The sequence below is a fragment of the Candoia aspera genome, chromosome 3 (assembly GCF_035149785.1).
Source record: "Candoia aspera isolate rCanAsp1 chromosome 3, rCanAsp1.hap2, whole genome shotgun sequence".
NCBI lineage: Eukaryota > Metazoa > Chordata > Lepidosauria > Squamata > Boidae > Candoia > Candoia aspera.
The window spans coordinates 189,539,207-189,552,647 of NC_086155.1; the positions used below are offsets into that span (position 1 = coordinate 189,539,207).

At 36.0% G+C, this 13,441-nt stretch overlaps 1 protein-coding gene across 2 annotated transcripts in view; it reads left to right on the forward strand.

The window, feature by feature from the left end:
• The window catches only part of ZFPM2 (zinc finger protein, FOG family member 2), a 358,777-nt gene that overhangs the window by 166,121 nt on the left and 179,215 nt on the right, over positions 1–13,441 (forward strand). For both annotated transcript variants that reach the window (XM_063299588.1, XM_063299589.1), the window contains one exon: positions 10,433–10,551. In XM_063299588.1, coding sequence (XP_063155658.1) covers positions 10,433–10,551 — 119 coding nt within the window. The remainder of the gene's footprint in view (positions 1–10,432; positions 10,552–13,441) is intronic.

A 13,441-nucleotide genomic window follows, 5' to 3' on the forward strand; every position in this document is an offset into this window, starting at 1 on the left:
AGTTCTTCAACTTGACTATCCGATCTTCATCCAGCATTTCAACAGAAGTCCTGATCTTACTCTTAGAAGAGACATTTCTGTCACTGTTAAATTACTCAGTTTCATTCACAACATCCCCAACCAAATGACACATTTTAGACCTCATTTTCGACAATGTCCTGAATGCCTTGCACAAAAACTTGGTAGGAATCAGAAAGAATCTGTTTAAAATCTTGTTGGAAGTCAGAGAAAGTCTGTTTAAAATCCTCCATGTCTCAAGCAGTAGATTATTGCGCCCCCTAGGAGCTTAACCAGCGAAAGTCAAAGATATGAAAGAATGCAAAAATGTGTTTACATAAGCAAAAGTGAGATATGCAGACAGTTTCCCAGGGAAAGTAGAAGCAGAAACTGAAAGTTCAAAACAGCCGATTCAACGTGTAGGAAAATGCTAATATCTTCAAATTTAGTACAAAAATAGTAACAGGGAGACAATTATATACTCTCAATCCTCCTTAATATTTGGGTGGAAAACAAAGTCCAAAACTTAAAAAGAATTTTTGAAAAAATTGATCTCAAAAATAATGATAAGCTCCAAGAGAACCCACTTCTCCTTGTTGTAGAAAGCCTCTCTTATGGTATGCATACTTAAAAGAAATAAATTGGGTGATTTAGAAATGGGGCGGGCAGTCTTAGTGTCCCTTTAAGGCTATAACGTGGCTTGGAAATGGTGATGTGCCAGCCTCCTGGCAGCTCTTACCTGTCGAGCGTGAATGCTGTTTACGATCTTCTGGCTGCAAGCAGCCGTCCAGAGGACAGATGGGGTGATTCCAGGTGTTTTCTTTTTTCTGGAAAAGCACTCTTGGGCTTCAGGAAAAACCTGCCTGAGCCCAAAAAAACTGCTGTGTTTTCAGTTCGGTCCACTGAGCCCGTGGGCACAGCTGTTCAGTCCGCCATGTCCCCACCGGAAGTCCAGTATCTGATGTATTTCTTAGTTAGGAAAATACCTACAGTACATGTATGTATATAGTAAAATACAATGCATATGTAACTTTAGGAAATGCACTTGACTCTTGTTTTATGCAGTTCCCATTTCTTCCTCATTTATCAAAGAACAAAGTTAAGCAAATCTAAGGAACATAAATATACGTTGTTTGAGTTTGATTCACTTGTAATTTCAGTAGTAAGCAGCACTTCTGAAGATGCTCTGCTGAACAATGAGAATGTATGTAATTTTTTGTAGTAAATGCTACAAAGACCTATTTTGAAAAGATATATCGCATGTAGAGTTAAAAGGTTTTATAAACATTCTCTTAACCTTCTATGGCATGATGCCTACAAGTTTGAAAATATTTTAATATGGTATTTAACAGGGTTGTACTTGATCCAGATTAAACCAAATATCAACGTAGACTGGAGTAATTCAGAGCAAATCAGTTTATCCTGATCTGTGCAAGTTTCAAATTATCCACAAAACTCCAATCCATATTTGTAGTTTTTGAATTTGGTTGTACTGAAAATAGTGGTGCTGTCTTAGCCATGTTGTTTATTCGTTTAGTCGCTTCGGACTCTTCGTGACTTCATGGACCAGCCCACACCAGAGCTTCCTGTCAGTCATCGCCACCCCCAGCTCCCCCAGGGACGAGTCCGTCACCTCTAGAATATCATCTATCCATCTTGCCCTTGGCTGGCCCCTCTTCCTTAGCCATACACCCTCCCAAAGAGAACAAAGTTAACTTCTTGAGTTAAACACCATGATAGGGAAGGAAAGGAAGGGCTAGATTCAGTAATTTTGTAGGTTTGCTTTCAATTCATTTGATTTTTATCATTTTCCTTTATTGGTGTTTTCAACCCTTTTAGCAGGCCAAGGTCATTTGGCAATTGAACAACCAAATACATTGAATCAATGAATGACCAATCAATCTTTCAATTAGGCCACTATCGGTCACTTCAAATTATAGAATCCTAGACTGGTCACAAAATCATTGGGTGGAATATAGGGATGATATGCATTGGTACTGTATGTCAGCACGCTTGTGTAACGTGCATGTTTCTAGTCCTGATTTCCACCACATAAGTACAGGGAATGGTAAAAATAATGTTTGAGGAAGTCGATGTGAGCACAGTTTTGTGGTAATTGGTGAAACCTGACATGCAGCTGTGGGGCAGGGAGAAATTAGATATATGACTCAATTTTTAACCTAAAGTAGAGAAGAATTTGGAATTTTTAAAAGGTAGCTACTTGCTTGAGCAGGACATTTAATAAGTTCCAAAAATTCATATCTGTGTGTGATTGGGGTAAGTATTGCTGGCATCCTTAATATGGATTTGCTTTCTTTCCTCTTCCAGCTATACTTACTAAGAAAGTACAACATGAGTAAAAGGACTGATACATACCCACTTTAACCTGATAAAAATACCTGCATATTTGCCTTATTTAAATGGTTATATGGAAGTGATATTTGGCACAAACTTTCTGTATGACAGATGTAAAACTTATACTTTCTCATTAACTATGTGTTACTGAAAAAAATTATACCAAAGGACCCCAATTCCAGTGCCTCTTGAGCATAGGGTAACATTCTCAGTTATTCAGAAACATACTCTAACTTTTAGGCATGGAGAAAATTAAGGAAATCAGTAATTTCTCTAAGCATGATCAGCAAACCCTATGACCTTTGCCTATCGCAATAATATATGTTTAAATATATTGTTAAGTTTTTAACTGTGTTCTATATTTGACTTTTGTAAGCTGCCCAGAGTCTTTTTGGAGTCAGCAGCCTTAACAAACATAATAATAATAATAGTAATAATAATAATGCTTTTCTGTATTACTGGAAGTTCCAGATAATAGAACAGAAAAGCTTGCAATAAAATAGCAACAAACCCTGTGACTTTATTTGCTAGGTTGTGGTCTGTATTTTCTGTTGTAAAATGCTGAATAAATCCTCTGAAAGGACGCTACTACTGTTTTTCCACCTCTGTTTTGTTATCTGTTCCAGCACAATTACACACTAATTTGGGGCTCTTTGTGTTTGGCTAATAGCATCTGATTCAGAGCCATCACATAAGTATCTTCCTTCTGTGAACTTTGGCTGTTCCCTGTCAGTGGCCTCAGCAGTTACCTACAGAGCACATTTTTCTTTGATCAGATATTCATCATGGGAAAATCACCAAGACGTTGTCAAGAGATGATGCCATCTACTAGAGATATGTGTAACTAAGATCACAATTATCAAAAGTGTAGGACTTTTTGTTTGTTTGTTAAGATTTCTTATCCATACAATAAATGTAGTTGTCAGCAGGGTAAGTTCAAGCAACGGATAAGGTCACAATTTCATTTAGTGACAACTTCCTACAGAGTGAACTTATGAGGTTCGATTTATTAAAGAGTCAGGAGGGATAAGATCACTGAATGGCTAGCCTGATTTATCTGGGTATGAGTGCAGTATTTGAAACGAGAATGTCGTATTTCAAGTTTATGCTCAGAACTGTGGTTTAATGTTGAGTACTATGGGGCAGTGGAGAAATAGAATGAAGGTGGCTGTTGCAGAGATATTTGAAGATACAACCTCCTAAGGTAGGCTTGTAGAGTCATTTCACAAGATGTAATGTCAGCTTTGAGGAAACTGTTCAGAAGCATGTATGGAATAGATTTCCTGTAGAGAAATGTATAAAATAAAAAAGCAAGTTAAAACTTTTAGCAGCATATAATACAACAGTTAAGGTCTAGCAGCAGGGATAAATGAATACAAGTATTGAAAAACAGGAAGCATCGTTTTTAAAATGTCTGAGAAAATAGCATGGACCTTAAAACATCTGGTATTAAAAACAGCTTCAAACGAGCCTTCTCAAGAGGGAATTCTTCGGAAGATATTTAGCAGTTGAGAAGGTTGTATGGTAACATACAGATAAATAATGGAGGAGATCCTTTTTCAGGCACCTTGGCACCAAGCTATTTAAAGCTGAAAAGATTAAATACAACACTGTGAATTAGGCATAGAATTGGTGGCATCCAGTGCAGATAGCAGAGTACTAGAAGGATGTCATCTTTTATAGTCACTCAGTTTTGGACTAAACAAAGATTTTAAATCATTCATTAATTCATTAATTCATTTATTCATTCAATGTATGTGGCCACCCACCTCAAGCAAGTAACTCTGAGTGGCTAACAACATTTCCCTCTGTCATACTATAGTAATTCAAATTACTTGAGTATTATTAGTTGATGACTTATTAAAATATCTTTCCTTTCATTCCATTGTATTTTCTAAGTTACATTAATGTATTGAATGTCTAGTTCCCATTTCAGTTTATACGGAGATTTTAAGCAAGGGTTAATAGCAAAGGAGGAAAACAGAAGTAATTGATAAATATTTCTTTGTCCTTATTACCAAAAACTTTACACATTTGCTAAAATGTAACATAGGTCAGCTTTTTTCTCTATTTATTATTTCCTCCAGAGTTTATATTTCAGTCCTGTTTATAACACATTTACAGACTAAAGATCAAGACATTTTTATCCAGAAAATTGTCCTAACATTAGTCATCATTTATTTTTTAATCAATGAAATGCAAATAATGGATTTTATGCATCAGATAGTTTAATTCAATATGCATTGTTTTGTGAAAAGAAGTGATAAATATTTTTGTTAATTCTTATTTATATACCAAAAATACATAGGAAGAAATTACTACAATTGAAACCTTGCATTCTAGCCTTACTAAAGTGGGGTGATTATCTTAAAAGCCATGGGATGTTTTGTAACAGAGCTAGTGATCCATGACTTGAGGCTTTTTTACAGTACAGCTATCATAAGTCTTTGAGTAATCACAGACTTTAAAAGTATGCTATATCAACAAGATAAGAAAAACTGCCCATAGCACTAGCAGTATTATCTTTCCCCAAAATTGATTAGTGCATACTGTGGGGCACACATATTTGCACAAACATTCAGCAAGTGAGAAATGGTCATGGTCCTCATGAAATGTATATGGGGGAAAAAATTCTTGCTGTGCTGTCTTCATCTAAAATGAATGCCCATGATCCATTTTTCTATTTAATTATCAAACAATTGAGCAATCTAATCCTGTTCGTGTTTAATCAAAGGACTATATATTTTAGTGTGATTTATTCCCTAGTGAATGTGTGCATGTGTACTAGTGAATGTATTTAGACATCATAATATCTCAATTATATTTCCTGCAGTATATATTAACCATGCTTTGAAGCACTCTAGAAATGCACAGATTAGGTAGCAAAAGTAGCAATGTGGTTAGATAAAAGTATATGGAGTAAATAAAAAGTATCATTTTTTTTCTTTGCGAATGCTTTCAGGAAAAAAAAAAGCCCCATAATCCTGCCTATTCTTTAAAATAGTGTGTAGCTTAAATTGTAAACAGCAGCAGTAGTTTACCAATATTAATCATGGTTCTTGTTTTGCCAGTTTAGCTATGTTGTTGATCTGTTTATGGAATGGCTACATAAACTGTGGCCAGCCACTATTTTTCCTGATACTATTTTTGGGGCAATTTGTACCATTATGCTAAGAATATTTTTTAAAAATGCAATGTAAAAATATTCATTTCTAGAGTACATGAATTACTTCTTTCAGATACTTGACTTTGTTGAAACAGAGTCTTAGGGCACCTTTAAGACTAACACATACAGTACTGTCTCTTGTAGTGCCAAAAAATGTGGTTGTTTCTGCTGCACCAGAGTAACATGGCTAAGAGTCTTATTAGGAATTGTAATGTGATGTCAGAATAATTGAATAGCCTTTGTTCATTTTTCTAGCTTTCAGTGAAGACATATAGCAAAGTTTTAGAGCAATTCAAAATGGGATATCACAAAGTCATGCCAATTTAAAATGAAGAACCATAGAAAACTGGAACCACAAAACAAAAAAGCACAACCAAGAAATGAATGAGAAAGGAAGGCATTTCTAGTAAATGAAGAAAAGATACAGAGAGAAGCTGGGAATGTAAAAAGAAAAAGATTAGAATTTAGAACGATCCAGAAAGAAGGCAGTGTAAAATAAGTGTAGAAGAGAAAAAAGAATATATAAAAAGCTGTAAAACTAACAGTGCTACAATATATAAAAGAAAGAACTAGAAATTTAGGTCAACATTAAGGAACAGCCAACTTATCCACTGCAGAGTTCTCTCACCTCATAATAGAGCTGTTCTTGTTTAGAGTTTCATTACTTAGCTGTGTTTTCTGATAGCAGACCATTCTCTTTCTCACTCCAAGTTTTCTCATGTCTTAGGGGATATCTACATGAAACAACACAACATGGAAAGAAAATAAATTACTAGCATTGCTCCATCTATGAGACATTTACTACAAACAAGCAAACACCAAGCAGCATCCAGAGGCTTTGAAGCCAGCTGATTTTCTGCAGAAGAGAAAGTAGAAATAGAAAAAAAAAAACCCTTGTCAATTTTATCCTACTTTATTTGCCTGAGTTACTGTGTGCAGGAGAAGAGTTGCAAGAATCTGCAAAAGTCAAAATATTTCATACTGCAAAAATCAAAATACACCAATCCTGGAAGAATAGTACTGATTTGTCTAGTCATATGCAAAAAGAATCTAAGTGATTACTATGAAGGGGATGCTGTGAAGCTGTCAAGACACCTTTCCCTTTTAAGGTCCCAGGAACAGTAGGCTATGTCAGTCCAGGAGCTGAGAAGTCAGGGGAAGCATTCCCAGTGGGAATACAGGCCACCATACACTTTGAAGAGTTTCATAGTAACAAAAAGAAATATTGCTTTGTTAGTGTTTTTGGATGCACTCAGTCTGAACTAGAAATGAAATTGGCACAGCAGCAAAATACAGATATTGTAGGAACACTCAGCTTTGGAAGTGATTCTTGAGCAGTGTAGAGCAATGTTTCTCAACCTCAGCAAATTTAAGATGTGTGGACTTCAATTCTCAGAATTCTCCAGCCAGCAGGATTCCCCAGCCAACCCAGAATTCTCCAGCCAATTTCTGGGAGTTGAAGTCCACAGATCTTAAAGTTCCTGAGGTTGAGAAACACTGGTGTAGAGTCCTCGTGCAGAAGGTCTCCTTTGTCTTCACTGAGCTGTTTGGATTGTGTTTTTTTTTTTTTTTTTTGTGGAGGGGATGTTGATGAGATAAAGATGTTTAATTTTTTATTGTGCAAATGTTGGCATTCTTCTAAGCATTCTGATATCAACTTCTTGTTTCTGAGTGGGTTTATTTTGGCTACAACCCTTTGTTCTTCATCACCAGTTTACATAAGAACTGGTATAATGCTGTTATATGTATACTTCCAGTTTTGTGTCAGGACTTGGACTTGCTTGCAAAGTAGATTGTGACAGCTCTTGACTATAGTCTTCTTAAGTGTGTTCAGCTCTTCAGATCCCCACTTTTGCCCCTATGATTATGGTCCAAAGGGATTCCATTTGGGTTTATCAGTCTGATTAATTTCAGAGATGGGTTAATTTCAAATAATGATTGGAAGAAGTAATCTAAAGTCAGCTAACAAAAAAATATTTCCAGATGCAGTTTACTAATTTGTTCACCATTTCTTAACTGCAAACATTGATGGAAGTTCATCAAAACTTATGTTAGCTAAACAACAGTTTAAATTCATTATTTATATTGAAATATATTGATACATTATTTCATCCAAAACAGTGAAATAAGAAATGTATTGCTTATGGGGACCAACTTGCTAATAACATTGAATGAGGAAAAGAAAATCTCTTATTGGCTGCTTTTTGCAATTTTGCATTTTATATAAGCATTCATTAAATTGTTCCATTAAGAACTGTTTGCTTTTTGAAAAGAATAGCGTCCTATGCAATTGGGGACTTTGGTAGATGTTTGCCTATCACTGAATAATCTGCCCTAAGTTTGTCATTCTTAATCCATTAAAAGGCAGGCCTGCTTGTAAATCCACAGGTATAGATAAGGAGTCACTGTTTGACTGAGTCTGAACCCTTTTCAGATGAAAAATGTCAGTGGCAGAAAGGGAGACTGAATTATTTTTAAAAGGGTTTTCAAAGATTCTCATGATTCCTCTGATATCAGTTAAATTTGACATGTCCATAGACATGCTTCCTTGTAATGGTTAAAAACAGTCAAAACTGCTGTTTCCATGTTTATCTAAAACAAAAGCAAAAACATACTGTATGTGTTAATGTACACATATTTCTCCATAGACTGAAGTGAGAAAGGGATAAATACTTTTCAAAAATTACCCGTCAGCCGCCAGTGAAAAAGTACGGTCCTTTTTGCTATTTTGCAAGGGCACTGGTTTTAGGGGAGAAGAAAGAACACCGTTTCAATGACGGCTTGATAGGGATGGAAGACAGTTATTCAGTCTGAATTTTTATATAAGCTCAGTTTGAACCTCCTGAACTGGTTAGAAGTTGCGAGCCAAATTTCAGAATGTTGTGGTTTGTTTGTTTTTTTCTGGCAAGGAAAAACACGCACACTGTAACAGTATATTAAAAATCATTGTATACAGAAATGCATGTATCAATTACAAAAGTGTTCACAAAAATTTATATATAAGAAGTTCAGATGAGAATACATACAAGGGCTATCTTTCTTTCTGTCAGATTTGTAGACTGATGCAGAAATGAAATGAAAGAAGCTTAGTGTCAGGAAAGCTGCACAGAACAAAATGGACAGATTTGTCCATCCTACAACTGGGCCACAGTTTCCTGGCCTCCATCCAATTAACAGTAACTGATTAATTGAGAGCAATATAGCAAAATAACTCAAACTAGAAGGAAGGAAAAGTCCTGCTGTGCAGAATTGACAGGCAGTGGAAGTACCAAAAGATGAAAAGTGAGAGAACAGGATTGGGTCATTCTGCAGTCACTTGAGGAACTGTGGAAGCTGGTAAACATGTTAGAGTCTTACGCAGCAGGAAAGCTCTATCCAAACAGAAGATCCAAGTCTAGATTCATAAAGGTGGGTCAGGTAAATATATCAGAAACAGAAGGCTACGTCAGTCCAGGTCTTCTCTTGTGTAAAGAATAGCAGAAATTTGGCTAGATTTAACCTAAACTTTTCTCAAAGGCATTATTTCATACAGGTAGTCCTTGGCTTATGACCGTTTGTTTAACAATGGTCCGAAGTTAGGACAACATCAGACCTGAAATGGGACATTGTTGTATGTAACCCCAAAGGCAAGGTCCTAAACCTTGGCAGTGAGAAGGTGCTCCGGTGTGTTAGACACAAGATGTCAGATAGCTAGTTGGCTGGAGTGAAAGAGTTGGGGAGAGAACTCAATTATTGCCACGATTGGAGTCCAGGCCTTTTTTTTTTTTAAAGTTCTAAATTGACTCCCTCCTGTCCCAGTGAAACACAATTATAGACCTTACCTTCTGAGACCTAATTCAGTTTCTTTTTTTCCAAACTGATTGATAGCTATCCAGTAGCATTAAGGAAAGGAATTCAAATAATAGCTAGAGCCATCTGCCTGGCAGGATTCAACATTTTTCAGAAGACATTTTAATGGCACGGTGAAGCATGAATGGGTATTATTTATGAATCTTCATCCAGTTTTTCAGTCATTGAAAAAACAGTTATGTACTTGCTGAGAGTCAGTTTGGTGTTGTAGTTAAAGGCACCCGGCTAGAAACCAGGAGACCGTGAGTTCGTCCTGGCCTAGGCACAAAAGCCAACAGGGTGACTTTGGGCCAGTCACTCTCTCAGCCCTAAGAAGGTGGCAGTGGCAAACAACTTCCAAAAATGTGGCCAAGAAAACTGCTTGGATTTGTCTACCTTCCCCCCCCCAAAAGGAAGAAAAAAACATCCCACCAACTTTTTAGTACTAACTTTTAATATTTGATTGTAGAGAAACAGAAGCAAATATTTAAAGCTGTTTGGATGGGATCAGAGTCACGGTGACAGACTTATCTAAGAATGTTAGCACATTTGCTTATATACCTTTCTCTTATGCTTTCAGCCAGTACCTTTATGACAAGGTTTGCCAGATGTTGTGTATGTTTAATTTACAAATAATTACATAATTGTTACAAAAATGCAGTGAATATTTTTTTAAAAATACAAGGAATATGGTACACTTCATAAACATAAATTTACACAGTGAGAAAAACTGTAAAGAGGGAAAGTATTTGTATTTTCTGAAGAACTCAAGATAATTATTTTTCCAAGCACAAATAAACGATGATAATCCAAGTCCCACCCCATTCGTATGTGGGTTAATGACACACACTTCTGTACATGTATGTGACATTGACCCACATACAGATGTGGTGGGGCTTGGATCATGATTCGGTGACTTCCGTCTTGCCTGTTTTGACCCACCCCCCATGGACACCACAGCGTGTAAGTAATTTAAATGAAACAAAATATTGCCTAACTGTTGGCTGACTAAGAAAGTAATGGTGGACAGATTGCTGTAGGATAAGGGCTAGTGCTGTAAACTCTCTTTATTTCTTTGCTTCTCAGGAGAATTGGAAATGTTCCAGAGGGATGGGGAACGCAAGATCCAGAGTCGACAGCAGCTTCCGGTTGGAACAACGTGGGGGCCCTTTGCTGGGAAAATGGACTTGAATAACAACACACTGGTATGTTAAGAAGTACCAAATGCTGGAGCTTTGTTTGTTCTTTAAGAATTCTCATTTATTAGAATAAATAACTAACTGCATTCGGCCTACTCTCTCTTAGTCTTTAGAAAATCAGTAAAGGCAATTTTCTTTTGCTAACCTTTTAACTGTTAGCTGATTTTAGCAATTTTAGTTGTTGTTAATTTCAATCTGTGTTTTTAATGTCTTATACATGGCTTCTGTTCTTAAATTTTGTTAGCTTCCTTGAGTGTTTGCCAGACTAGAAAAGCAGTTATTAATCAAATAAATAAATAGTCCTTTCCATAAATTGCCAGTATGCTTATGATACTACTGAGTATCATAAACATACTGGCAATTTATGGAAAGGACTACTTATTTATTTCTGTAGACATTCTGAATCATTGCTTGGAATCTGTGGGGACAAAATGAGGATAATGACTGGAGGTAAACTAAAATATCAGCCTGTTCTAGATGAAGCTGCTCTTACCTTGAAATGCCAGCTCAATAGCTTGACACTCCTTGTGGTCCCAGGTACATTACAGATGTTTAGGCATTGGATGCTTAGTCTCCATAGCTTCTGCTGGAGCTTCATCTGCTTTTATTCCTGATAGAAGCATACTGTTACTCCTACATTTCATTGGATACTACTGCTAGAACCTTGATTTGGGCAAAGTTATGGGATCATATGACTGTCTTTATTATAACAAGTTGCTTTTAGTATATTATACAACATAATATTATACAATATGGTACATTATAATGTTTTTAAAATATTTTGTTGCATATTTACTAACAAACATATATATTTATTTAAATGATACAAAACAAGGAATTCTAGCACATTTATTTTCAGTGTTAGCCAAGAGGTAAATGTATAATGGGTAAATAGAAATGCTGTAGTTTATATTAATGAAAAATTAAAAACAGATCTAGGTCACTATTTTTGAGACTTTGAATCAGTCTTATGAAATACAAAATATGCTATAATTATAAAAATTGTGAAATGTTGCAAATGAAGAGTGTGCTTCATTACAAATACTAGCACAATCTGGTAATGGGTAAATATACTCTGTCAGAAGTTGTTGTTGTCTTTCCAAATTATGAATCTAATATTACAGGCTTGAGTTAAAGTTCTCTGTTATTTTGAAATCTCACGGGAACTACAACTGTTTTTGCATGTGCCTCTTCAAAGGGATGGACACACTATGGTATTAAGAACACTGTGTGCATCATACAGCTTTTATTTCTCCCAATCCCATATGCCACAATGCAGCACAATATGCCCTTTACTAATTGGCTATTTTTACATTTCCTAGATTTACTGCAGTGGCTCTGTGCAGGAGATGGGAGGGGGTGCGGAGTGAAGAGTCCAACTGAGCAGACTTCTGTGGTGGTTGTCATTGCTTGCCTCTTTCTCCTGCCATTGAAGTTTGTTGATAAAATGTTCCTTAATACACATTTGGTCATTAGAAATAATCTGACTTCAGCATAAATGTAGTATACCTCTCATTGGAATGCTGTGCCTTGCCTTAGCTGATAAGTTCACAGTAGCAACCATCTTCACAGAATATTTAGCAACTCAGGCACCTTCTTCAGTCAGTTTCCTGCTCTGAATAATGTCTCCATATTAGCCATGCATAAGAGACATCATTCTACACAGAACAATGGCAGGGAAACCATAACAGTCATTTAACCATTCCATACCTTCTGCTCCTTACAAGATACAAGTATGCTGTCAGGAAGTGTGCAAAGTGGTTAAAAATAAAACTTTAAGGTTTCATTTGGGGAAATGTTTGTCTAAATATTTAAAATTACAGCTTTTGTCTGTTTGAGCATATTTTCAAAATATAAATGTCTAGAAATATATGTCTTAAATGGAATGAAGAGTGTTAGTCCCAGAATTGTACAATGAGATTGACATCTGGTTAACAGTTCACCAAGTGGGCAGATATGATAGTCATAATATCCTTTTTGGTGAAAGAAGTAATGTAATTAAAAAAATAATAATAATATATTGGTCTGCAATTCTCCAATCTTGGCAGTAAGCATTTAATGATTCAGCGGGATTTGGTACCTCTCAAAATTTGCTACCTTTCATTGATGCCTTTGATACTGAACAAGGGGGTTGCAATTTAGCATGTTTTCATTGTACAGAAATCATTTAAGTTTCCCCTTTACTCAGTCTTTAATAAAATTTAAACACTGTGTACCTCTGTAAATTGGTTTATATTCTTAGAAGTATTACATGCTTGACTTTAAATGCGTGGTGGTTGGCTCTGGGGAGCCAACAGATTAATTAATTCAGTGCAGTAATTAATTGAGTCAGTGTGCCAGATGTCAAACACTCTTTAGATCTTTCAAGTTTCTATCTTGAATTATGTTAACAATATACATCTCAAAACACTGAGAGGTTGGTTACGTTAAATAAACCAATTGAAGTGCCATTTGTCGCTGCAACAACAGTGAAAGACAGTTGGTCAAATTCAGCTAGGATGGATGAAGAATTATGAAGGCAGTTAGCCAAAGGACAGGACTCCATTAACCTAAACAGAATATGCTAACATGAGGTCATAACGTAGAAGCTCTAGCAGATGAACTGAGGAGGCATGCCAAATGTTGCTGATACATAAACTAGGCATGAGCTACACTTACATAATAACAGTGCTGGAACCAAAGTGTCAAAGATTTGACATCATTGCTTTGATCACTTGTCATAAATAACCCCTAAAATCCTTTATTCTTCCACAAAATTATTACTCTGATTCTGTATAATAGAGGGTTTTTGTCTCTTGGCTCTTCATAACACTTTATTTTTAGCCAACTTTTTTTCCCCCCTAAATAGGCTTTATGAACTCTTTTAGCCAACTGTAGTAGAACTGGGATGTACATC